The sequence below is a fragment of the Lissotriton vulgaris genome, chromosome 1_2, assembly GCF_964263255.1.
Source record: "Lissotriton vulgaris chromosome 1_2, aLisVul1.2, whole genome shotgun sequence".
Classification (NCBI taxonomy): domain Eukaryota; kingdom Metazoa; phylum Chordata; class Amphibia; order Caudata; family Salamandridae; genus Lissotriton; species Lissotriton vulgaris.
The window spans coordinates 113689283-113715184 of record NC_141686.1 but is presented as its reverse complement, the minus strand read 5'-3'; the positions used below and the strand labels follow the sequence as shown (position 1 = coordinate 113715184).

At 43.8% G+C, this 25902-nt stretch overlaps 1 protein-coding gene across 3 annotated transcripts in view; it reads right to left on the bottom strand.

Annotated features, from left to right (window-relative positions):
• Nucleotides 1-25902, bottom strand: part of HIPK2 (homeodomain interacting protein kinase 2) — a 305511-nt gene that overhangs the window by 91741 nt on the left and 187868 nt on the right. For 2 of the 3 annotated variants that reach the window (XM_086952951.1, XM_086952953.1), the window contains exons 6-10: nt 22076-22260; nt 18420-18582; nt 15196-15255; nt 12495-12714; nt 8616-8737 (exon numbers count right to left, since the gene is read on the bottom strand). In XM_086952951.1, coding sequence (XP_086809077.1) covers nt 8616-8737; nt 12495-12714; nt 15196-15255; nt 18420-18582; nt 22076-22260 — 750 coding nt within the window. The remainder of the gene's footprint in view (nt 1-8615; nt 8738-12494; nt 12715-15195; nt 15256-18419; nt 18583-22075; nt 22261-25902) is intronic. The other variant, XM_086952954.1, reaches the window with a different exon arrangement.

Below are 25902 nucleotides of genomic sequence, written 5' to 3'. Positions count from 1 at the left end.
CCAGAAAGGAAAATGTATCATATGGAACGTCGGCATGGCATTGAAAGTCAGAACCCCTTACGAGAAGTGCACCCAGTTATGGGTGACGATCATAACTTGAAACGAGTGTATGTACACACACCTCTGACTAAGTTAGAACTGTTAGAAATGAAGAAACTAGTCCCGTGCCATGATAAAGACCCTGCAGGTTTTCATAGAGAGCTTAAAGACATGTTACTGATGGGGGATTATTCGTACGAAGATATCACGAAAATGTTAAAAGTATTGCTGCCCACGGGCATCTACGAGAAACTAAAAGAAAAAGAATGGGAGGTGGGAGAGAAAAAGATTGTATGGACAGAAATAGAAGACGAAGAGAACAAACGGGTCCCAGGGGTAGGCCTTGGGGAGAAAACTAAAGCATTACCAGGCCTGATAGTACAGGTTCTGCCAAGATTATTGACAACTAGAAAGGAAGACTGGGATGCAATATCAGCCTGTAAACAGAAACCCGACGAAGATACTAGTGATTTCTATTCAAGATTCGAGAAATGTTTCATTATTAATAGTGGTCTTAAACCAAGTAGCGAGTTGTACCCGCATCTTTTTGTATCAAAGTTAGTCGAAAATTCCCTGTTAGCAGTTAAAAACCGTGTATACAAGGTCGAGAGTACATGGCAAGCCAATACGCCATCCCAGATGTTACAAATGTTACAATATCATCAGAACAGAATTAGAGAAGAGCAGGATCAGGAACAAAAACGTATGAAAGACACGAAAATGAAAATGCTAGTAGCCCAGTCGGTCCCAACCGACGGCCACAGAAAGGGTACGACCCAGACCGGTCACACCGCAGCTCCCGTTAAAGGGACATGCAACTATTGCAAGCAGCCAGGTCACTACGTACATGAATGCCCAGTTCTGAAACATAACATAGCGACAGGTAAAACTAAAGAAAGACCGCATCCGCCTAGACAAGACCATAATCAGCATCAGTCTTCACAGAATATGCAGCCCATGCAGAATACACAGCCTACGCATGCTTCATCACCTACAGCACAGACAGTAGCGGTATCACAGCCACAGCCCATTGCCGCAACACAGCAAGTTTCACAACAAATGTACCAGTATGCCCAGTCCGCTTACCCCGATTATCCACGATATACATGAAACAGCCTAGAGAGGGAGGGTGGCTTGCCTCTTATTGAGATTCCTGTAGATCAAGAGGGTCCTTATGTACACAGTCAAGTATTGGGAAAAGACAGAAAGTTTTTAATTGATACAGGGGCAAGTCGCACCACAATCAGTCATGAGGAAGTTCCAGGGGCACCCCTCTCAGGCTCACAGAATGTTTCCCTTGGTTTTTCAGGAAAGCCCATTGTAAATGAGGTATCAGAACCAGTTCCCCTGGCTGTGGGTCCATTATCACGTGTTACAGACTTGTTACTTACGAAATCATGTCCAGAAAATCTGTTGGGAATTAAAACATTGAAGGCTCTAGGAGCCGTGATCTGCTGTTCCCCGGAGGGAGTCAGACTCTTTTTGCGGGATTTCAAGGGTCATTATATGTTGCGTGAGTTTGATGTCAGATTGAAAAATGTACCAGACCACCTGTGGGCAAAAGGCCCAACTGATGTAGGTTGTATGCACATTACCCCATACCGTGTTACACTCAAACAAGGTGTAGTTTTACCCAGAATCAGACAATACAGGTTACCACCCGATGCTGTAGTGGCTTTACTGGAAATCATTGAAGAGCTCATTACCCAGGGAGTGGTCGTAGAGACCGACTCCAATATCTGTAATTCACCCATCATTCCGATTCTTAAACGTACTGATCCCAATGCACCGCCAGTATATCGGCTGGTGATTGATCTAAGAGAACTGAATAAATGCATTATTCCACAGTACCCTGTGGTTCCCGACATCTCATCCTTATTGACTGCTATTGATTCAGAAGCGACGTTCTTTACTGTAATTGACCTCAAGAACGCCTTCTTCAGCGTACCTATTGATCCAGAGAGCCAATATCTCTTCGGATTCAGTTTAAATGGACGCAGTTTCAAATTTTCACGCGCACCTCAAGGATTCACAGAAAGCCCCAGCATCTATAGCCAAGCACTGAAAAGACAACTTGATTGTATCACAATGCCAGTTAACACCGCTTTACTGCAATACGTCGATGATCTGCTGATCACCGCACGAAGTGAGCCCGAATGTGAACAAGCATCACTGACAGTTTTACATTTTCTGGCCGACAAGGGACACAAGGTGTCCCCTTCGAAGCTACAATTCTGTGTTCAGCAAGTTGTGTACTTGGGTCACTTGCTGTCCAAAGTGGGGAGACAGCTCACTCCCGATCGCATTCAGTTAATTGCAAATATGCCACAACCTCAGACACAAAAGGAAGTGCGGGCCTTCATAGGCCTCACTTCGTACTGTAGACAATGGATTCCTCAGTATGCATTTCTAGCCAAACCACTCATTCAGTTAACAACACAGGAGGCAGCGACTTCGACTGTCCTTCCCTGGACTCAGGAACACACACAAGCCTTTGAGGAATTAAAGAAAGCATTATGCCAAGCACCAGTTCTAGCGACACCATGTTACAGCAAACCTTTTACACTTTTTGTTACAGAACGTGAAGGTACAGCACTGTCTGTCCTCACTCAAGACCAAGCAGGTTCATATAAGCCTTGTGCTTATTTTTCGAGTACATTGGATTCAGTAGCCCAGGCACTCCCTGCGTGTTTAAAGTCAGTAGCAGCAACAGCATTAGCAATCAGACAGAGCGATTCAATTGTTTTAGGACATCCATTAACAGTTCAAGTTCCACATTCTGTAGAGGTTCTTTTAAACAGAACCCAGACTCAACACTTGACCATAGCACGATTGACAGGTTATGAATTGACACTATTCCAGCCACACATAGAAATCAGACGCTGTAGCATCTTGAACCCCGCAACATTGTTACCTGCACTTATGACCGATCCAACACCGCATGATTGCATAGAGATCATTAATACAGTAACAAAACCTCGACGAGATCTAACAGATGTTCCACTGACAAATCCAGACCTGACACTTTATGTGGACGGTTCATGCATGAGAACAAGTACAGGAGAATTAGTGGCCGCATATGCAGTGACCACTGAAACTGAAGTTAAAGAAACACACCGTATTGACACATTGTCTGCTCAAGCAGCGGAGCTCATCGCTCTGACCCGAGCTTGTATTCTAGCAAAGAACAGAAATGTTAACATATACACTGATTCCCGCTATGCGTTCGGAGTCGTACACGACTTCGGCATGTTATGGCAAGAAAGAGGTTTTTTGACCTCTCATGGTGCCAAGATCCAACACGGTCCCCTCATTCAAGCATTATTAGAGGCAATACATTTGCCCTCAGGCATATCAGTCATGAAGTGTAAAGCACATACTAAAGTTACAGATTCTGTTTCCCAGGGTAACGACCTGGCAGACCAGACAGCGAAACATACAGCATTGACTCACACCCAGACTACTGATGTGACAAAGACAATAGTACCAACTCAGTGTATGTCAGTCAGGGATCCCACCCTAGACGTAATCGATATCCAGACACATGCCACTTCAGATGAAATAAAGAAATGGACCGAACTAGGAGGGATCCAGACAGATCAAGGATGAGTCACAAAGGGAAAACCTACATGGTTCCTCCCCGACTCCATGGTTCAAATCATGATAAATACAGCACATAGTCCTGCACATCTAGGAGAAAAAGCTATGTTAGACAGTTTACAGAATCTCTGGTACAACAAACACTTACGAGCAGCAGCAAAACAGAAAGTGCGTACTTGCATGATCTGTTGTCAGTTCAATCCAGGAAAAAGCGTCCCCGTAGAGCAAGGTGGATTTCATCCTCCCGATCACCCTTTTGAAGTCCTCCAGATGGATTATATCCAGATGGACCGTTGTCGAGGATTCAAATATGTCCTCGTAGTTGTTTGTGCACTGTCTCGTTGGACCGAAGCATACCCAGTCTCAGATTACACTGCCCCGACCACTGCCAAGCAGCTGGTTCGAGAATTCTTCCCACGATACGGCCTGCCTCGTGTCGTGTACTCAGATAACGGACAGCCGTTCTCATCCGAACTTATGAAGCATGTTTCCCTTTTGCTAGGATATCAGTGGAAATTCCACTGTGTCCGACATCCCGAAGCCGCAGGCCTTGTAGAGAGGCATAACCAGACACTCAAGATACGCCTTGCCAAAATATGCCAGGAGAAAGGGGTCGACTGGATAGTCGCCCTGCCAGTTGCACTGTTCTATATGAGAATGGTTGCACATTCGAGATCAGGGCTATCCCCGTACGAAGTGGTCTTTGGCAGACCACCGAATATGTGGGGGACGCCCATTCCTAAGAAAATTACCGATGTTGATTGTAATATGTTGACAGATTACCTTGCCTCCTTGATGTCTGCACTCCAATCATGTCGTTCACAGGTTGCCGCAGCCTTTCCTGACAACACTGATGTAAAGCCACATGATGTCCGTCCTGGCGACATAGTCCTAGTGAGGAACTTTGACAGGAAAAGCCCGCTGGAGCCCCGCTGGAAAGCGCCGAAGACCGTCCTTCTTACTACGAGGACCGCAGTGAAGTTGGAGGGCAGAAAGGGGTGGGTCCACACGAGTCATATTGAATTATGTAATGAACTGAAACCAGACCCTGACTCGCCCACCCCCACCAAAGACTGTATTAAACCTAGTGACTTTAAATTACCTGAACGAGAGAAAACTCCCCAAGAGGAGTACCGACTCAAGCTTCGATCTAGCAAGTCAGACAGTTTAATTGTTTAAGTCCTCCCCTAGGTGAATCGGTTAAATAGTTTCTGACATGTATCCCCTAGATCGAGATAGAGAGAGAGAGAGACAATTCAAGAAACGTACATACTGCAAATCACTGCGTAGTCACTGTATAGTGACATTATTAATCATGTTTTTTCTAAGTATTCTGATAATTGTTGCAAGTGTACTTCTTCCAATCTATTGCCCTATTTTCAAGCGTGAACAATCTGCTTACAATGTTTCTGCTGAACATTCTTTTAGCGAGTTACCTCCACATGAACTTTCTTACAGACTTGCGCTGCGCAACAACACATTCATTAGTATGTTACACCACTCCCATCAGACTAATAACGCTACAAATTGCTGGATATGTGGCCGACTCCCTCCCTACCAGAATTACAAGGGAGCTCTGCCCCTCTTTCCGTACCCGTTCACTCACAACGGCTCCTGTGGTGCATGGTTCAAAATAATTAATTCCTTAGATCCTGATATTGCTGTTCTCGACAGGAACTGGGTTTGGGGAAACCTGGACTTAGTCCTGCTCAACGTCTGTTACCCTGATAAGGAGGGACTCCCCATTAGAATAGGAACTGATCTAGAAAATGAAGTATATGGATTAAGTAATTACACAATTAATCTTATGATTCTTACTGTTGAATCCGAAGCTGCACCAGTTCTGCCCGCTATGTCAGTATTACCAGTCACTGGTGAATTATGTGTCAGAAAGAAAGGTTCAGTACACTTAGGTCATAGTAAATGTACTACTGTGGTCGAATTCAGTGATCATGGTAAATCATCCTTTAAAGCTACCCGTCATTCTTATTTTGTTTGTGGTCATACCGCATACATACGTCTGCCTCCAGATTGGGATGGTACCTGTTATATTGCATTCCTTCTGCCACCTGTTTTTTTAGCCCCTCCTGATTACCACAGAAACACAAATCTAGTAAAGAATAGACTCCGAAGAGATCTCCCGCTTGTCGACTATACAGAAACGGCATGGAAACAATACACCGATTTTAATAAAGGATTCTTTTTCTTTTTAGGCCCCGTCCAAAACAGTAAATTAATACGTAGATTAACTAGAACCCTTGAAGCTGTAGTACATGAAACTGCCTCCGCCTTAGGTAACCTAACAGAGGAACAGTCCGCCATGCGGGTTGTTGTCCTTCAGAATCGTCTTGTTATTGACGTCATCTTGGCAGATAGAGGTGGAGCCTGTAAGGTCATCGGGTCAAGTTGCTGTGTTTTCATTCCAGAAAACGCGCCATCTGTATACAAAGCTATTACACGTCTTCACAAAATTGCAAGTTTAATACATCAGAATCCAGGCACCTGGACTTGGTCCGGTTGGTTCTGGACAACGTTGTCCGCTTGGGGATGGAAGATCCTATCCTTCCTAGGCTTCGGCCTTGTCATAGTATTCAGTTGCTGCCTGTGCCTACAGTGTGGGCCGGCGATATGTGGACTGTGTGCCACATCGTGCATTGAACATTCCAGTTTTCTCTCAAACAGACAACGGAAGAGAGACGAACAAATTATGTTACAAGAACAAACTGATCAATTTATGATGATCGATATATCATGAAGGGTCCGTAGGGAACAAGGAGGGAATGAGGAAATATAAATTTTTGGTCAAGTTATGTTCCCTATCGTGTACCCCACCGTCTCCATGCACGAGTTAAAGTGCATGTAACTTCCCTCCTGTGCCAGCTATGAAGACGCAAATACATTTGCGTCCAACGTTAACATGTCCTCTTTCAGACCCACCCTGAATGGGTTGGATAGTCCGTTCCTAAGTATGCTATGCCAACGTCTTTTTGTAGTGTACTCTACATGTTTTTCAGCTCTGGCAAAGCAGGCCCAGAATTTCTGCCATCGAGCCTTTTCCTTCCTTCTGACTCTGAAAGCCTCAGCCCAGGCTGCCCCCGTACCCGTGAACTCTGCCTTACTTCCAGCGCGGCCCACCACGCTCAGCTCAGCCTGCTGCCTGCCAAGACTGACTACAACCTTCGAGTTATCTGTTCCGCTCCTCGAAGATACATTCCTGCCTACTAGTTTCAGTAAACATTCCCCAGCTGCAGAGCCAAAGGGCCGGCCTGTCTCCGTGCAAGTAATTCATAGCCTCTGTTACCATGCTCCCATGGAAGGCCCATGCCCCCACGCTTCTCATACAGACACTCAGGCGCTTATACACGCACTCACAGTCAGTATAGAATAGCTTCTGCCCCAGAGACCTTTCCGCCCAGATAGCTCAGTTCCTAAAACATCAGATATCAGATATGATAGAAGCACAAGTTGATCTGACATGCCAGACTTCTGTCTCTTTCCGTCAGTGTAAATGTCAAGCCCCCTGCACCCTCCAGTTTCACGCCAAATCACACGTCATGCAGCTGCGCGCGCATCCCTGCCTCTGATTTCTGCTGACATTGCAACATTTCTGTTTTAGTGCCACCCACATGTGACACCTACCTATGACGTTTCTAGAGCACACCTCCAGTTACGCCTAGTCCACGCCTTCTGATTACGTACTAGTAACACGTGGATGCTGTTATCTTGTCTACTCTCAGCTGTTACGCCTACTATATTGCTTCCTATGATGTAAATTAAGTATATAAGCTATGTATTGTCAATAAAACAGGGCTCTATCCCTTCCTGAACCCCGTGTGGTTGCAGGAACATGATATCCTATTCCGGAATAATTCCTTTTTAAGGAATAAAACCCCTAAGAACTCTAACACCACGGACTCTGTTTTCTTTCTTTCCGATTAAGTTATTATTGATTAAGTACTTACCTGCATAGAAATTAAGATAGTAAATTAAATATTTACGACACCTTGAGGCCCAAACACAAACCAGAGGGAGATGGTAGGGTGCCGAAGATACAGAGCATGTCCTCCTTAAAAGCCTTAATTTGTTGTGGTGTCAGAACACACCCAGCTTCTTTTTGGATTTGAACTGATCTGAAGCCTTGGACTGTGTTGATGAACAGTTGTGGGTCTGGCTCTGAGAGTGGGAACAAGTCCATATCCATGATTCTGAGCGGGAGTAGCCATTACACAATTCCGGCGGTGTTCAGAGATGTATAAGTTGGCTTTGTGTTCCCGGATCCACTGTCAGTGCATCAGGGCACACTCCTTGCACAACTTGAAGTCATGACCTGAGCACACACAACAGAGGCACACCGTTGTGTGCTTCTGTCACAGACATTGGTTTTCGACAATCACCGCAAGGCTTAAACCCTGTAGTTTTAGGAGTGGACATGTTCCCTTGCACACTGGAAAGGTATTTTGAGAGAAAACGCTTGTCAATAGATAAGAAAAGGTTAGAAGCAAGCCTCAGATCCACATACGACGGCGCAGAAAGAATGGAGCTGACATTAATGCACTGGGGCGGTGCCTATGTGCGGTTCCAGCAGTCAATTCTGGGATAGAGAAGGGTTGATGGAGGGCTGCATGATGCCACATACAGGTGTGCAGGGTATATGCTGAACATCTTTCGGATCTAGTCTGAGGCATGAGGATATACTAAAGGTAAGCAATCTGTGGCTAGAAGTGTTCATCAGAATCAGTGTGCAGAATGTTGAATGCTGTGACAGGAGCACAGCACACTTCTTCAGAGGTATACATGCCTTTAAGGAAATTATCAAATGTAATAACAGGCCAAATCAGTTGCTGCAAACTCCACGACTCCACCACAACCCTACTGAACTACCAGAGGCACCAGACTGCTGGAAATGACCAATGCGTCTATTGGTCAGGTCATCATTCAGCTTCTACCAAGGCCCTAGAGAGAGGCAGTAACCGTACCTGAGTGAGCAGCCCGGACTGGATCTGAAGGGCCTGAGCGCCAGGAGCCTGTGTTACGATGGGGAGGGCATTGTCCATTCGCACCGAATATCCAGCATGCTTTGCGGGGGATGCTTGTAAACCTGGGGAATATACAGAAAATGTGTGAGACAAATGTAGTACTATGACTAGAGAATTATTCTGAACAGATGGTTGCATGATTATTAGGATGTGTAGACATGGTGCACCTAAGATGGGCCTCTCTGACAAAGCGGGTACAAATGATTTCTGGTGGCCACTGATCACAGTTGGTTGCCACATCTGATAGTAGCTGGTGGGTAACCCATATACTTGGTGGCCATCAATGGACACTAAATGTGGGCTTGTGAGGCATTACCTGGAAATGAAGTCATTTATGTGTATGCTTTATGGAAATCACAAGCTGATACCATTATACTAACTATAAAATAAATTGAACTATTATTTGTATTTGGAAAAGTCGGGGAGGTATGCCAAAAATAATGTATATATAAAATGCCATCATCTGTGGTCTAATTAGAAGAACTGTTTTGATTCCACAGTTGCCATGCCTGACACTTTTGTAAACCAATAAAGTAGAGGTTCTGCACTGTCGTACAAAGTAGTACAAAGAGCAGATATGGATTAGGAATACAGGAGCAACGTGCACCCCTTGCAGTTTAAAATATAACATGGCGGTGGGATGCTTCCTCTGTGTAATATGGTGCAGTGATTATTCCTCCCCCCCCCCTGTAAGTTCAGTATTGGGAGAGTTGCTTCCACTGTGTAATAAGGAGCAGTGACTATTCCTCCCCCCTGAAAGTTCAGTATTGGGAGTGTTGCTTCCTCTGTGTAATATGGTGCAGTGACTATTCCTCCCCATGAAAGTGCAGTATTGGGAGTGTTGCTTCCTCTGTGTAATATGGTGCAGTGATTATTCCTCCTCCCTGAAAGTTCAGTATTGGGAGTGTTGCTTCCTCTGTGTGATATGGTGCAGTGACTATTCCTCCCCCCTGAAAGTACAGTATTGGGAGTGTTGCTTCCTCTGTGTAATATGGTGCAGTGATTATTCCTCCTCCCTGAAAGTTCAGTATTGGGAGTGTTGCTTCCTCTGTGTAATATGGTGCTGTGATTATTCCTCCCCCTGAAAGTTCAGTATTGGGAGTGTTGCTTCCTCTGTGTAATATGGTGCAGTGATTATTCCCCCCCCCCCTGAAAGTTCAGTATTGGGAGTGTTGCTTCCTCTGTGTAATATGGTGCAGTGACTATTCCTCCCCCTGAAAGTTCAGTATTGGGAGTGTTGCTTCCTCTGTGTAATATGGTGCAGTGACTATTCCTCCCCATGAAAGTGCAGTATTGGGAGTGTTGCTTCCTCTGTGTGATATGGTGCAGTGACTATTCCTCCCCCCTGAAAGTACAGTATTGGGAGTGTTGCTTCCTCTGTGTAATATGGTGCAGTGATTATTCCTCCTCCCTGAAAGTTCAGTATTGGGAGTGTTGCTTCCTCTGTGTAATATGGTGCTGTGATTATTCCTCCCCCTGAAAGTTCAGTATTGGGAGTGTTGCTTCCTCTGTGTAATATGGTGCAGTGATTATTCCCCCCCCCCCTGAAAGTTCAGTATTGGGAGTGTTGCTTCCTCTGTGTAATATGGTGCAGTGACTATTCCTCCCCCTGAAAGTTCAGTATTGGGAGTGTTGCTTCCTCTGTGTAATATGGTGCTGTGATTATTCCTCCCCCTGAAAGTTCAGTATTGGGAGTGTTGCTTCCTCTGTGTAATATGGTGCAGTGATTATTCCCCCCCCCCTGAAAGTTCAGTATTGGGAGAGTTGCTTCCTCTGTGTAATATGGTGCAGTGACTATTCCTCCCCATGAAAGTGCAGTATTGGGAGTGTTGCTTCCTCTGTGTAATATGGTGCAGTGATTATTCCTCCTCCCTGAAAGTTCAGTATTGGGAGTGTTGCTTCCTCTGTGTAATATGGTGCTGTGATTATTCCTCCCCCTGAAAGTTTAGTATTGGGAGTGTTGCTTCCTCTGTGTAATATGGTGCAGTGATTATTCCCCCCCCCCCTGAAAGTTCAGTATTGGGAGTGTTGCATCCTCTGTGTAATATGGTGCAGTGACTATTCCTCCCCATGAAAGTTCAGTATTGAGAGAGTTGCTTCCACTGTCTATTATGGTGCAGTGACTATTCCTCCCCCCTGAAAGTTCAGTATTGGGAGTGTTGCTTCCTCTGTGTAATATGGTGCTGTGATTATTCCTCCTCCCTGAAAGTTTAGTATTGGGAGTGTTGCTTCCTCTGTGTAATATGGTGCAGTGACTATTCCTCCTCCCCGAAAGTTCAGTATTGGGAGAGTTGCTTCCACTGTGTAATAAGGAGCAGTGACTATTCCTCCCCCCTGAAAGTTCAGTATTGGGAGTGTTGCTTCCTCTGTATAATATGGTGCAGTGATTATGACACCCGCCTGAAAAGTTCAGTATTGGGAGTGTTGCTTCCTCTGTATAATATGGTGCAGTGATTATGACACCCGCCTGAAAAGTTCAGTATTGGGGGTGTTGCTTCCTCTGTGTAATATGGTGCAATGACAATTCCTCCCCCCTTAAAGTTGAAAGTTCAGTATTGGGAGTGTTGCTTCCTCTGTGTATTATGGTGCAGTGACTATTCCTCCCCCCTGAAAGTTCAGTATTGGGAGTGTTGCTTCCTCTGTGTAATATGGTGCAGTGACTATTCCTCCCCCCTGAAAGTTCAGTATTGGGAGTGTTGCTTCCTCTGTATAATATGGTGCAGTGACTATTCCTCCCCCCTGAAAGTTCAGTATTGGGAGTGTTGCTTCCTCTGTATAATATGGTGCAGTGATTATGACACCCGCCTGAAAAGTTCAGTATTGGGGGTGTTGCTTCCTCTGTGTAATATGGTGCAATGACAATTCCTCCCCCCTTAAAGTTGAAAGTTCAGTATTGGGAGTGTTGCTTCCTCTGTGTATTATGGTGCAGTGACTATTCCTCCCCCCTGAAAGTTCAGTATTGGGAGTGTTGCTTCCTCTGTGTAATATGGTGCAGTGACTATTCCTCCCCCCTGAAAGTTCAGTATTGGGAGTGTTGCTTCCTCTGTATAATATGGTGCAGTGATTATGACACCCGCCTGAAAAGTTCAGTATTGGGGGTGTTGCTTCCTCTGTGTAATATGGTGCAATGACAATTCCTCCCCCCTTAAAGTTGAAAGTTCAGTATTGGGAGTGTTGCTTTCTCTCTGTAATAAAGAGCAGTGATTACCCCCACTCCCCCCAGAACGTTTAGTATTGGGGGTGTTGCTTCCTCTGTGTAATATGGTGCAGTGATTATGACACCCTCTGAAAGTTCAGTATTGGGAGTGTTGCTTCCTCTGTGTAATATGGTGCAGTGACTATTCCTCCCCCCTGAAAGTTCAGTATTGGGAGTGTTGCTTCCTCTGTGTAAAAAGGAGCATGGATTATCACACCCCTCTGAAAGTTCAATATCTTTAGTGCTGCTTCCTCTGTGTAATATGGAGAAGCAATTATCCCTCCCCCTGAAAGTACAATATTTGAGCGCCACTTCCTCTGTGTTATATAGACCAGTGGGGGCACTGCGTGGTTGTGGTTCTGTCAAGTTGTCCCACAAGGAGTGAAAGAAATATTGTGGGAATGAGGTAAACATATTGGTGTGCACTGACCTAACATCAAAAAACACGTTTTAAATGAGACATAACCAGTCATGTAGCTCAGCTCCATACAGACTGTTGCATTAACATACAAAGAAATGTTGTGTATCTAAGAAATAAACTACAAGGCGTGCATGAAAGAAAAGGGCGAGATCTCACAATACGGAAACATGAAGGCAGAGTATCGAAAGTCTGAGTTCCTCACCTTGGAATCCTGGTGGGCACACAATGAGGGCTTGCTGGAAGGGGTCAGGCCGTGTACAAATCTGTGCCGTCCCCGCTGGCAGGGGCATGCTTCGCTGGGCCACCGCAGCCATGGATGCCGCCGAAGGCTGGTAGAGTGCAGATTGGTAATTTAGTATGGAGACTTCAGGATTGGTTAGGGTAAGGGTGGCACTTGTGGTGGTGGGAGCCAGGTTGTTGGCCTAAAGAATGGTGGGAATCAAACAACGACAACAAGAACAATGACAACAATGAGGGAAGAGCAACACAAACCAGTGAGCCAACGACAACTCAAACATAAGGGGACGGCAAACAAGCAAAGGAAAACCAAAGAGCAATAGGGATAAAGTGAGAGTGGCCTACGACTAGAACTAGAAGAGAGAGCCCCATTCAGCCCTACTGACCGCAACTCTGCACCCTGGGAAAGGCCCACCGGGACACCAGAAAAGAGAACAAGGATGTAGAGGACGCAGACAAGCAAGAGAGACAAACTGGGAGATGTAGAGTGAATACAAACTGGTTTATAGAGACAGATCTGTAATAATTAGTGTAAGGAAGTTGACTCGAAAAATCACGATACAGGGACAGATGTAGAAGGATGGCACACCTAATGAAAGCATATGATGGTCAATATAGGTGTAAAATATAGGTGTAAGAGATTTCAAAATTAGATGGAGCAGATTAAGAGATGGGACATTTAAAATAAACATCGGAGAATTGAGAACATTTAAAAATACAAACAACATTATTGACTTTAAAATCAAAGATATATGATGAAACAGTTAGTTTAAAGAAATAAATGCATGCAATATGGAAGTGTTGTTATTTAAAGAGATGGATTGGCATATGGTAATTTAGGAATGGGGTAGTATGTTTGATCCAGGGGAGCACATTAGGACAAGCATCATTTAGGGAGTGAAATGGTAGAACTGATTAAGGGATGCAAGTGAAGGCGACAAGGGAGATGGGAATATTTATTTGGGGGCAGGCAATGGATATTTCAATTACTATGTTAGGGAGGAAGATGGTAGATTGATTAGGAGGGAGAGAGACTGGGAGACGAATACGAGTGGAGGAGAGATTATTGGATTGATGAGCCAGATAGGCTGAAATATGAAGAACATGGAAAGGTAGGACATTGATGTATGTGGCAAACAGATGGGGAGATAGAAAGGACACCTTTTGCTGTGTTTGCCTGTGTCAAACAAGTTTTGAAAAAGCCTGGCCACGAATGTTTTGAGAAGAGTGGTGGTGAGAATCGAGGGTTGGAGTGATGGAATGTGTTTCGAAAGACTAAGTGAGTGTAGATGAAGTTGGAAAGACTGACAGGGACATGAAAAATGAAAGATGCATGGGGAAGAGTTTAAGTCGTAGAGGCAGAGAAAATAACGCGTCATTGACAAACAATTTGTAGGAGAAAAAGAGAAATAAGCAGACTTAAGGGACAGAGGTATGGCAGAAGAGAGATGAGAAATAGGTGGACACATAGCAGAAGGAAAGAAGGAAGGAGAACGACATCTAAACCAGTAAATGAGGGAGAACAAGGGAAACTATATTGATACAAGGGAAACATTACGACAAACTAATTATATTTAAAAGGTCATAAGTCAGGAATATCAGAGAACGCATCAGATTGAAACACAGGAATACACGGACAGTAAAGGATGTAATGCAGAAGGAATGGAGAGCAGAGGATGTAGAGCTGAACAAAACAGAAAAAAATTAGATGCTCTGAAGAACTGATACAAAAAAGTCAAGCATTGAGATGGCATGGAAAAGAGGACTGTCGTGGACACAGACTGGTGCAGACAAACATGGAAGTGAAAAATATTTCAAAGAGATCAATGGAAAAGAACCGTGTTAATGTCCCACAACCTGATGAGGTGTGACTACAAATGGGCTGCCTGTAGGACACGGCCATTCTGGAATTATAACACAAAAGCTAGGCCTGGTTCTCACAGCCCCATGAGACGCCCCATCACCACACTCCAAATATTCTTCGACTTTCTCTCCAGCTAGATGGTATCCGAAACATACAGTCACCTTGTGTTTTTCGCTGTAAAAAGACAGTAAGCGTTCTTACGCATTTATAGATCCTACTACAGAGGCAGAGTTCCTCAGGAATAGAACCTGTTACACTCAGGTGACCATTCATCTGAAGTGTATCAGGTTTGGAGTCAGGACATTTCTTACTGACACACTTTGTGATCTTGGGCCAGTGACAGTTACTTAGCAGTGCATAATGATTGCAGTATTGCATAAATCACAATATCCAGAAGCTGAATGTAAGTCTGGATTAAATCCCCTTTAGAGCCCCAGGATACGAAGGCATAGAAATGATAACATCGGAAGTATATGCACCTTATATAGTCAGCTGGTTGATTACTTTAAGTGACTAGGCCAAAATTACAGTGAGTGTCAGCTGGAAGCACAAATTCAAACTAAGGGTCCCTGGCATACAAGCCCAGTCTATTTGGTGGCACCATGGCCCTTTTGCAGGATCTACCATCGTAAGCAGAAGTGCCCCCACCAATTCTGTGCTGCCAATTACCCAAGTTTGCCGTACACTTATCACCAATGACAGAACATCTAAAGCTGAGCAGGCGGCAGCACAATACACTTTTTCTTGCTGTCAGCGGACCAGTCACCTGGCTGTGTATAGAGTTCATAGCACGGGGCATTACCTCGTGTCTTATCCTAGCTTCTGCTGCCTGCATCTCCCGAATGCCATTCTGAATCCGCCGCTTCAGATGAATCAGCAACGGAGGAAAAGAAATGTCTGGTATTAGAGGCGGTCGATGGTGAGGAGGCATGGCATGAGAACATGGGAGGAGCGGCATCACAATGTTAGGAACAAGGCACTGTGGGACACGCGCAACCCTTCAGACTTGCTCTCCACCAATGAACATGATCTTTGGCTTCTAACTTTTGAAAGTTCCACACCCTCTATCTGTGCAGGATCTTCAAGTCTTTTTATTTCCTTGTAGACCACATGCTGAAGTCCTGTCGCCTCTCAGTGACAACTTTTTAGTTATACCCCACACATACCACATGCACGACTTCTCGAAAGTGCTGTAGAACCATCATGGAACTCTTTAACTTGCTGCCTCCTTAAATTCTATAACACTCCGAAGTCTTGTACAGTAACCACTATTTCTGTAGCTCCTTGAAGCTGTGTATTCCCATATCTGAAACTCCCTGACGTCGTGTATTTACCAAATATATCTCTCTCTCGATATATATATATATATATATATATATATATATATATATATATATATATATATATATAGACAAAGGCTTTTTTTATAAGCCGAAACACGTCTCTCTTACCACATGGGTTGAAACCTGTTTATTCAATCAGGTCAACCTTGGGCACTAGAATACAGGAGAGACGCGTTTCGGCAGCATCACTGCCTTTTGCAATCTAGAGTGTGCCATGTTGGTGCTCCATTTAAAACATCAGAAACAATAGGCATAAACAATACACTTCCATTAGCAGACATGAGGGGACACGTAAAACATGTCAGACATTTTCACATTGCGGGAGCTTCTCAGTATCAGCGGCAACAAACAAACATTACACTCTTAAATGAATTCACTATAAAACCATATCCCGCCCGTGCCACTGAGCGCCGAACCTGCAGTCAGTAAAGTCCATATGTGTTACATAGATCCCAGCTCACACTCTTGCAAAACCAGATTTGAACAATTCAAGTCCTTTACTGCAGAAATCTAAAACATCTTGAAATGCACGCAAGGCTTAGTTCATTTGTTAAGATGAGCGCTCAAAACCACTTCAATCCAGCAGTGCTGCTTTCACACACCCAGAGACTCCTTCAAATGAACCACAGTTCATCTGTGAGGGACCCTCTGCCCTCGTGATCCCAATGAGTTCTCACACCCTGCTCTCCGAGCCTCATGATGCTGTACTCACAAGGACTGCAGCACTGAATGGAACCATTATTCATGTGTGCGGTGTGATTCGATCCCACAATCAGTGTTAGGGTCCCCTGACCCCACCGCATTAAAAGATTGTTAGGTTTGGCCCCGACTCCTTCCTTCCTCCCATCTGTGTCTTGACTTCATCCCCCAGCAATGGGGATGCAGGCTACAAACTTCCATGCCTGGGGAAGCTGTAACTATTTACTCTACATTTTTTTTATTACAGAGTTTTATATAGCGCGAACTTGACCCGAAGGTGTCGGGTATCAGAGCGCTTTACATAGTACCAGTTGCGTTACAAGCATACACTCAAGTGGCAGGTTGGCCTCACTCTCTTCTGACACAGAAAAAGGGTCTGTTATGGACTATTAATTCACAAAAATGAGCATGCTGCCATCACTGCTTCATGTCAACAGCCTGGGAGGCGGACAGTAGTCCCATGTCGACAAGAGAGGGCACTGCCGTGACATTACCATGGACAGGTTTCGGCCTGTTAGCTGTGCATGTAAAAACTCAAGATTCTAGTTTTAGGTGTAGCTGTGTCACTCAGGGCAGGGGTACATGCCCCTGTCCCATGCAGGGGACATTTTCATCCCACCAAACTGCATGGTTCAAAATGCACAAAACTCTACGTTAATGCTACTACCCTATGTTGTGCATATTTAAAAATCAAAAGAAAAAGCCTAGCAAACTGAAAACTCACGTCTGGGTTTTACTGCCTGATTTTGTAAAGTGCGCCAGCTGAGCATCTTGCCTTATATTCTGGATGAACATTGAAACATTTAAGAGAGATTTAAGAAATCTGGAGCTTTTAATTCTCCCATTTAATTCCCATTTAATTCTGAGAGGAGACAACGTTTTAAGAAGGAGAAAAGTAACATTTTGGCATGTGTGCCTTTAAAAATTAGTAGCATTGCTGACTTAGTAAGTTACTGAGAATCCTGCATTAGGGAGCAGAGTTACCTGCCACTATGATGGGGACCTAGCTCCTCTTCATTTTATTTCCACACAATACTCATCCTACCATCCTTTTGCTTCTATGCTTTGCACTATCATTTTCAAATGTTTTCAACTGCAAGCCACAGGGCCTTGTGGGTTAAACTCTAGCCTAGCATTTGGCATAACCAGACTCAATGACAAGTTGCAAGTACATTTGTCCACACTGATTCACAATTTGCTAGATCTCTTTCCCAACTCAACTTTTATAAATATCTGGGGATAGGAGACGGTTAGTGAGTGTGTGAAGCCACGTTTTCTCAAACCCATTCCTTCTCAAATCTGCAGCCCTTCACATTTTGTTTCCATATTCCCCCAACCTATCTCTGTGTTCTTTCCACCTCATCTTCAAGTCGCTCTCCATAACCATTCCCATCGTTATCTCCTCTTTTAATCTCAGTCTCTGCATCCTCACACCTCCTGTTCTTTCTTGGGCACTGGACGCATGGCCAGTATGTTGTGGTCATTTGAACTGCATCCACGACTGCAGGCAGAAGAAACAATCCACTTTTAAGAGTTTTCTCTCTGTCACTTACAATGTGTCAATTTGAAGGTGTGCCTGGATGCCCTGCTCTAGCACACTAATCTATATATTTTTACCCACTTTCTTTACCTTTCTTCTAGCTCCCTCTGTCCATAGATTCCATACTCTTCTGTTAACACCTCTTTAACCTGCTCTCATTGCCACAATATCAGTCATGTGTCCCTGAACCTCAGGTCTCTTCTAGCTGAGTGACTGTCGGATAGTCCTTTCTTGGTTACAGATCCTGTTTCTCTCCAGCCCTCTTACTCCACCATAAGTCATTCACCCCCCATCCCCGGTGTTTTCCCTTTAAACGTCACTGGCAGGCAGCCTTCACCTACTTTTAGACACTACTTCTCTACAGACCTGTACCCCTTCTCCCGCAATCAGTCATTCATTCATTCCTCTTCCTGAGGTCTCTGTTCTCTTGAAATCCCACCTCACCTGGTTGTGGACACTGTTGAGCTGGTTGTTGAAGGTCATGGTTAGGTTGGTGGACGTGCTTGGTGCCACATGGGTGATGAAGGGCGTCTTGCTCTGGTTCACAGTGTCGTATAAATTGACCCTTCTCTTGCAGATCTCCATGTTCTGAAAGCAGGACTTGACACTGGCGAGAGAGATAGAATGGATTAAGAGAAAGGAGTCGGAAGTGGAAGGACAATTGAGATAGTAGGAAATCACCCAAGTAAAGTTTTTTTATGGACACAGTGTGAGGTGAGGTCACCATTAAGGTATCCCCAAAGGGCTTTAGATCACACAGGTCCTATTAAGCTCTATCTCACAGTCAAAGAAAACAGGGTATTGCAACCCGTCATGGATCTGCTAGGTTAGGGTCCAAACAATACATAATCAATAGGCATGGTCAATACAGTGCAGTAATTGTCGCATGCACTAAAAAACTAAATATCCAGTAACTGCTGTTCTGTGGTTGTTTACGGGGAGTCAAGCAAGGCAAAGCCCCAAATGAGAAACTCTTTACCTACTTGCCCTTAAATGCCCTCTTTTTGCGGAGTGAACGGCCTCACCATCCTGTCCTTTCCCACGCCCCCACCTGTGATTCTCCCCTTCCAGGAATGGTCTATCCAGTTCCAACCACTTACATGGATCTCGCCATTTCCTAGCAATGTCTTCCTGAAGGAAGTTCCTTTACACACTGCAGATAATAATAGGTGATACAAAAACACAAGCTTCGTTACTGCCAGAAAATAACATAAAATGCGAAGGCCTCCTATACTGTGGCAATTTTTTAAAATTAAATGCAGCTCAAAATGTTTTCCACACAGTTTTAGTCAAAATGTCTTCATTTCACTTGAGAAACATCCACGAGTCAAATAAAGATAAGGCTCCTAAGTAGTGCAAAAAAAAACCAACGAAATTATTGCGGAATGTCAAAAGTTCATGGAAATATCTCGACGTTTATGGTACAGTAGCAACAAAGTGACAACACCCATTGCGCCCAAATAGTGGGCTAAACTGTATGGATTAGCTCCATCTTCAGGCACTGGGTTGAAAAATGGCAGATCCATTAAGCTGCTTTGGGTTCCCACACTGCCGCCTGGCTCTGCTCACTTCCGGCTCAGTGTCTACTGTACGACATTTCAATACCTTCCAAAGTGCTTTCGATTTGAGGCAAATCTACCCTGTCTAGGATCCTGCCAGCCTGCCCCTGTGCTTCGGGAAACCACAACCACAGTCTGCTCTATCCTCCTGTCCACACACACTGTCCCTGGTGTCTGCCCATCACAGGCAGAGAACGGAACCAGTGTAAGTAGAAGAGTAAGAATCGTCTCTTTCAGTGACCCAGGCAAAGATGAAGAAACTATGGAGAGCAACAAGGGAAGCTGTAGTTGATGTGAAGAACTGCACTATTACAGCTGCTCTGGTGTGACCTGATCCTGATGATTACTATATTGGTATGAATATAGACATGGAGTGTGAAAACATTTGTTTTAAAATTTGGACGAAAATAGAAATTAGATTTTGTATTGATTTTTGGTGAATGTTCATCATAACTTTAACACTTTGGATTATTAAATTGTCAGGGAATTTCTGATGCACCTGTTTCAGTTGCTTTTATTTGACTTGTTACACCCTTTATTCACTGCTTTTTATGATGGCTTATCTTTTTATGATTATCTTTTTCCCTTCATGGTGTTGGTTTCTTAATGAGAACTGATTCTCTCCTGTGGTAGAAGGATATAGGCACTGATCCACACATGCAGCAGGGGACACAGTTATTTTTTCTCTCGTACTTTAACTCGGGCCGTTACAACTTGTAGATTCATACATGGTTTTCGTACTGTTTAAAGTCATTGCATATCCTGATTTATATTGTGCATGTTTTTTCTTCTCTTTTTTATCCTTAATTTTTGTGCATTGTAATTATGACATACTACTTAGAGGATATTGATCAGCGATTCTCATGTTTTCTGTGCTATATGTTGTATGTTCATACTTTTTTCCTGATCGTAGTCTCTTTCTGTTCACGGAGTGTGGGAATTTGTATTTTATTTAATGTTACTGAAGAATAATGATTTGGCCCTGATAAAGCGACCTTGATGTTGTGAAACACATGTTGGCCCCTTTTCTGTTGAAGCTAAAAAAAATTGAGATATTTGAATCAATAAAGATTCCTCCTTCTTTTGTTCTCTTGATGAAGAATTTCAATATTTAAGTTATCCATCGTTGCTATATCCGGAAAACTACTGAACATTAATCTGGATAGATCAAATAAAACACCGTACTGCTATTTCCATGCAGCCAAGCCGGTGTCCGATTCGATTCGGAGTACACTTCACGATGGCGAGCCTGACACAAAATCCTGGAAACTTGAGTGTTCTGCAGAATTCCATACATATCCTTACTTTATAAGATGGCGGGCAATTCATCAGGTTTACCCTACAAGTCCCAATTCTGGGTTGACTGCGATCCATGTGGGCCTAAATTAAATTCTGCATTTGGAACTACATTGCACCAGTCCAGGATACAGTCCTGTCCTCTATTAACCCCTCTGCCCATCAAAGGTCAACACCACTCATTGGTGGCATTGACTAAATATCCCTACACTCCCTGCTCATCCATTGGGCCCACTCTCCCAGTTTTATTTCTGGTTCAACTTCTAAGGAGGGCCTAGCAGCTGTAATTTGCTCTTGGGCAGCTCTTTTGTGAAAATGCACTTTTGTGCACATTTTAAATTTACTCCTCCAAGATGGGTGTCCTTCATCTTGGAACAGGAAAATAACAAATGGTGATAACGTTACAAGACAAGCGTGCGCATGTGACTTGATGCCTGTAGAATGTATACATCATCACTCTAAAACACTGTAGCGTCTTGAAGCATACGTGTGCATCTGTGACATTTATGGATCTGTGGACATAATCTCACTTTTTTGTTTGTTACTTTTCAACACTGACAATACCATTTTATTTTTTGTCAATACTGAAAATAATTATCAAAAAACAGTGTCAAAGCAATGAGTTTGCCTTTGCAAAGGCAAATGGCGAGACCTACTGGCTTTGCCAATGCTTTTGGTACAAATGATACTCACACTGCATTGAGTATAAAAGCTAGAGTCTACATGCCAACAATGGTAACATGTTATTGATCTTTCCTGTTTACAGTAAATTCGGCAAATGTCTAGTGCTGCTGCCTTTATCCTCCCATTAGCTCCTGCAGTATTTTGCTTGAGGTCACCCCAGAGGTGCAAAAAGGCACTAGCTGCCCTCTTGCAAAACATTCCGTATACCCATTAAAACCCAATCCCTGCCAAGAAGCTTCTGAAGCTCAATCTTACCAGGCAGCTCTGTTTTTGTCCCGCAAACTTCATCCTCCCACTTGGCCATCAGCTTTTCCTCCCCCTACAATGGGTGATATCCCATCTCTTTGCATCTTACTTCTTTGAGGACCAAACCCCACTAAGAAAGCCAAAGTCACCCACACTCTTACCCAGAAGCCTCTGCTCCGCTTCTCTACCACTGAACAGAGCCGTACCCTCACCTCAGTGTTTGTCTTTTTCCTGCTCCCAAGAGCTGACCTTAGAGCAGCATCTTTCTTGTCATTCTCTCGAAACCCAGATTTAAGACATAAAAACATAACCTACTGTGTGCTGTGTGGGAAGTCCAGCAGATGTGTCATGGTGACGAAAGGGCTATTCAGTGTTTCTATGGGGGTTATCCTCTTGTCTGCATCAATCGTTAACATCTTCTTCAACAGATCAATAAACTCCCGTCGGTCTGCCTTTTCAATCAACATATCGCTTCCCTCCAAGTCTGTTGACATATTCACCTATGGATGAAAATGGGAGAAAGTTTACACACTTGAATTCCAAGCTTTGTACCTGAGCACATATGTCCCAGCGTATCCTCCGGCATAGTGTGTTCTGGTCTTCCCGTTTACACTATGTCTACAAGTCTAGGCTGTTCATAAACCCAGTAATCTAGAACACAAAAGAAAACACACCTTAACACTACTCCTCGACGGGGAACATCCTTTACCACGCAACTTTTACAATGCAGTACCTTTACCATGCAGGTATTACAATGCAAGTCGTTACAACGACTTGCTCTGGGGGGTGCTGTAGGATAGGGAATAGTTTAATTTACTATACAAAACCTTCCCTACTATCCACGGGGACTGGAGTTGGAATAGTAAATTAAACTATTCCACTATCCAGCGCCCCCCAACGCAAGTCGTTGTAACGACTTGCGGTGTAAAACCTGCGTGGTAAAGGCATGCGTGGTAAAAGCATGCGTTGTAACGACATACATCCTTCCTCGACCATTGAGTTTCTACACCTGACACTTCTATCTAACATGTTAATGGATTCTGCACCTATACCCTTAGTACTGCACAGTCCAAGGTGTCCACAGGTGTACTCTGGCTTATACATGTAGTAATCCCAAAAGAACCAAAACTTCTGACTTGCAAATTCTGATTTACTCAAACATTTCCTTCAGTGGTGCACTCTTTTGTACAGCGTATTCCTATAGCTAAAGCGCCTGGTAGTATACTCCGTAGCTAGTTATACTTTCTCCTAAATCATTGTGTGAAGAACCTCCTCAAAAAAATGACAGCCTTGGAGTCCATGGCTTACTGTTGTACAGGGAACCTTCTAAAAAGATCCATACTATGCAGGGTAAACATATACCACTTTCAATAGCTAACTCATAAGGTATATTAGAATCCCCCAAATCCCCTAATCCAGCTTGTAAACCCGTTACGGGCGGGCTTCGACAGTACAGAAGATACCTTACAAAAATCCCTTATGTTATATTCTTCAGTAGAACCTTGCGCAGCATCTCCAATGGGGCAGTAAGAACTTCTGTAACTCTTTTGCTATAACACAACCTTTCATTGCTTTCTCGTACACTGGAGTCAGAGCCACTCAAACACGGATTATTTTCCGCATAATTATGGATTTGCTGCATTAAGCACATAATTTGCCTCCTTCAACAAAAAGATGTTTCTAGTATCCCAAACGAATCAAATGTTACTAAGGACACCGCGCATGCATACACCTTCCCGTGGAGCAGCGACGCCTGCGGAAGGGAAGGGTATCCACACTATCCTTATTTGTGTTGGGTGAAACTCTAGATTGGTTCCAGTGTAAGCTCTGGGCCAGTAGCCTCCATCTCCATCAGTAATAGCATGCTGGACTCGAGGTTTTTATTACGAAGCAAAAATACCAAGATAAATTATGCTAATAGACAATAATCAAAAGTTGTATTTTCTTTTGCTGTATTTGCATATGAAATAATGGTGATTTATTATTATAAAACAGAAAGCAAGTTTGAAATAAACAAGTACTTATGATATATAGTTTGCCAGAATGTACTCACAATGTATTAATGTTTGGGTTAGTTAAAGTGATTGTGGCCTTTAAAGAAGTTGACTGGTGCATGTTGGGTAACACAGTTAATAAACATACTACAGTTGTAGACAAAATACCAGAGGAAAGAAATAAAGGTGTATCATAAATCTACTTTAAACTATAAGCAAGTGTGGGTTCAATGTGCGTGTTGGGAAGCATATGTAAGTTCTCGGATGGGTGAGAACTTGTCGCTGGGTTTTAAATAGCTGCACCTCATATTGCCGGCAAGGCAGCCGGCTGAATGAATCCTCGCTGCCGACGTGTTATGATCTGCAGGTCACAGATTTGATTCCTAGCCAGTTTAACTTACCCTTCCATTCTTACGGGATTTATAATCTGAATACTGTTACACTGGTAATAGTATATCTCCTGTTACGCACAGCACTTAGAAATGACAGTATTGGAGTTGGAAGTGCGAGATAAGAAACAAGTTATTCTGATGGGAAGTGAAGCCTCTCGTAAATTGATTTTGTAAAAATTCAGCCTAACCCCTCATCTTACTGTTCAGTGCAACTTACCCTAATTTATTTTACAGATGTAATCAACCTACTTAAACTTCTACTACTGCCTGGGAGCACTTAGGGAATGCCCATGCTGTAGGAAGGTGGATATGGGGTTGTATTACATGGAGTGGGACTGTTTGGCGCTACAGACGGGGTGGGTGCTGGTGATAGCCACCACCTCAGAGACATCGGGATGTCGGATCCCGTGTACGCCTGAGCTCTGTCTGCTGGGACTCATTACACGGACAAAGTCAATTGATTGGAATGTATGTTTGTGGATCTGGCGTTGGTACTCTTTAAAAGACGGATCGCCATAGTCAGGAAATTGATTTATGGACCCAGGATTGATTAAAATGGGCTAGGGCAGGGGCCGATACATTAACGTTGCTTAAACAGTAAGGTGGCTGTGCACTAGTAAGGCTATTGTGGGGTGTGTAGGTTGAAAACTGATAGCTAAGCATGATATTAGACCACCTTAAACTGCATGACAAAACTCTGTTGCCTCTGTTGTATAGCATTCTGCAGTTGAACTGGGTGGAAAGGATCCGGTTGTGCCGCTAGCAGTGTAGGATGGAGGTGTAATGGTGTTTTATGGGGCTAGTTTCTCTGTTATGTGATTCTGCATGGATGCTTAGTTGTATCATTGTTTAAAATGCAATAACAAATATTTTTAGAAAAATCTTCTACTACTACCTGGAGCAACCTCCCCTGAATCATCTTACTACATGGAGCAACCCACTTCATTTTTTCTTACTGTATAGTACACGTTAACTCAAGTCATGCTACTGTAGAGTGAAACCGACTTCAGCATTTGCTTGCATGGTACGTACTATGCCGGACTCCTCTTCTTTGAGAGAGAAACCTACCCAAACTCAATTACTGTAGTGGGTATCCGGCAAGAAATTGGATTAACCCTTTCGATGCTGATGACGAGCTCAGCTCGTCATCACCCACGGGTGTCGTGTGCTGATGACGAGCTGAGCTCGTCATGGTGCCACTAAAATGGCATTTTCCAGCACAGGGGGGGAAAATGACCAGCAGCCATGTGGTTAATATTTTGGCTGGGTGACTACCTCAAGGAATAATCATAACCCTATATCAGGGTGAGCCCCTGAAGTCACTAAATTAACCTGAGCTCAACCAGCAGGTAACTATGGCACAAACAGGGCTAATTATGGGCAACATGTTAAGAATTTATGGAGTACCAAAAGAGTAATAAACTCAAAGTGCAAAACCATAAAAATCCCAAACCGAAATATAATAAACAAAATGATATCTTAAATACTAAAACACAATAAGGGGAACTGGTGATATGATTTTTTGATATTTTAGGTAGGGACAGAGCTGGAAAGCACAAAATGCCAATGATATTCAATTGTCACGGCAGACTAGAACCTAGGTTCAATTTGAGGCTGGCTGCAGGGGAGCACGGGTCAGACACACCAACCAGGTTTGTCCTCCTCAAAGATTTTACCTATGGCTTAGTCTTTTAAGTCCCAATCTGCCACAGGAGTACACTTCTAAAGCTCCCAAGACCTTAGGGGATGCGCTTAA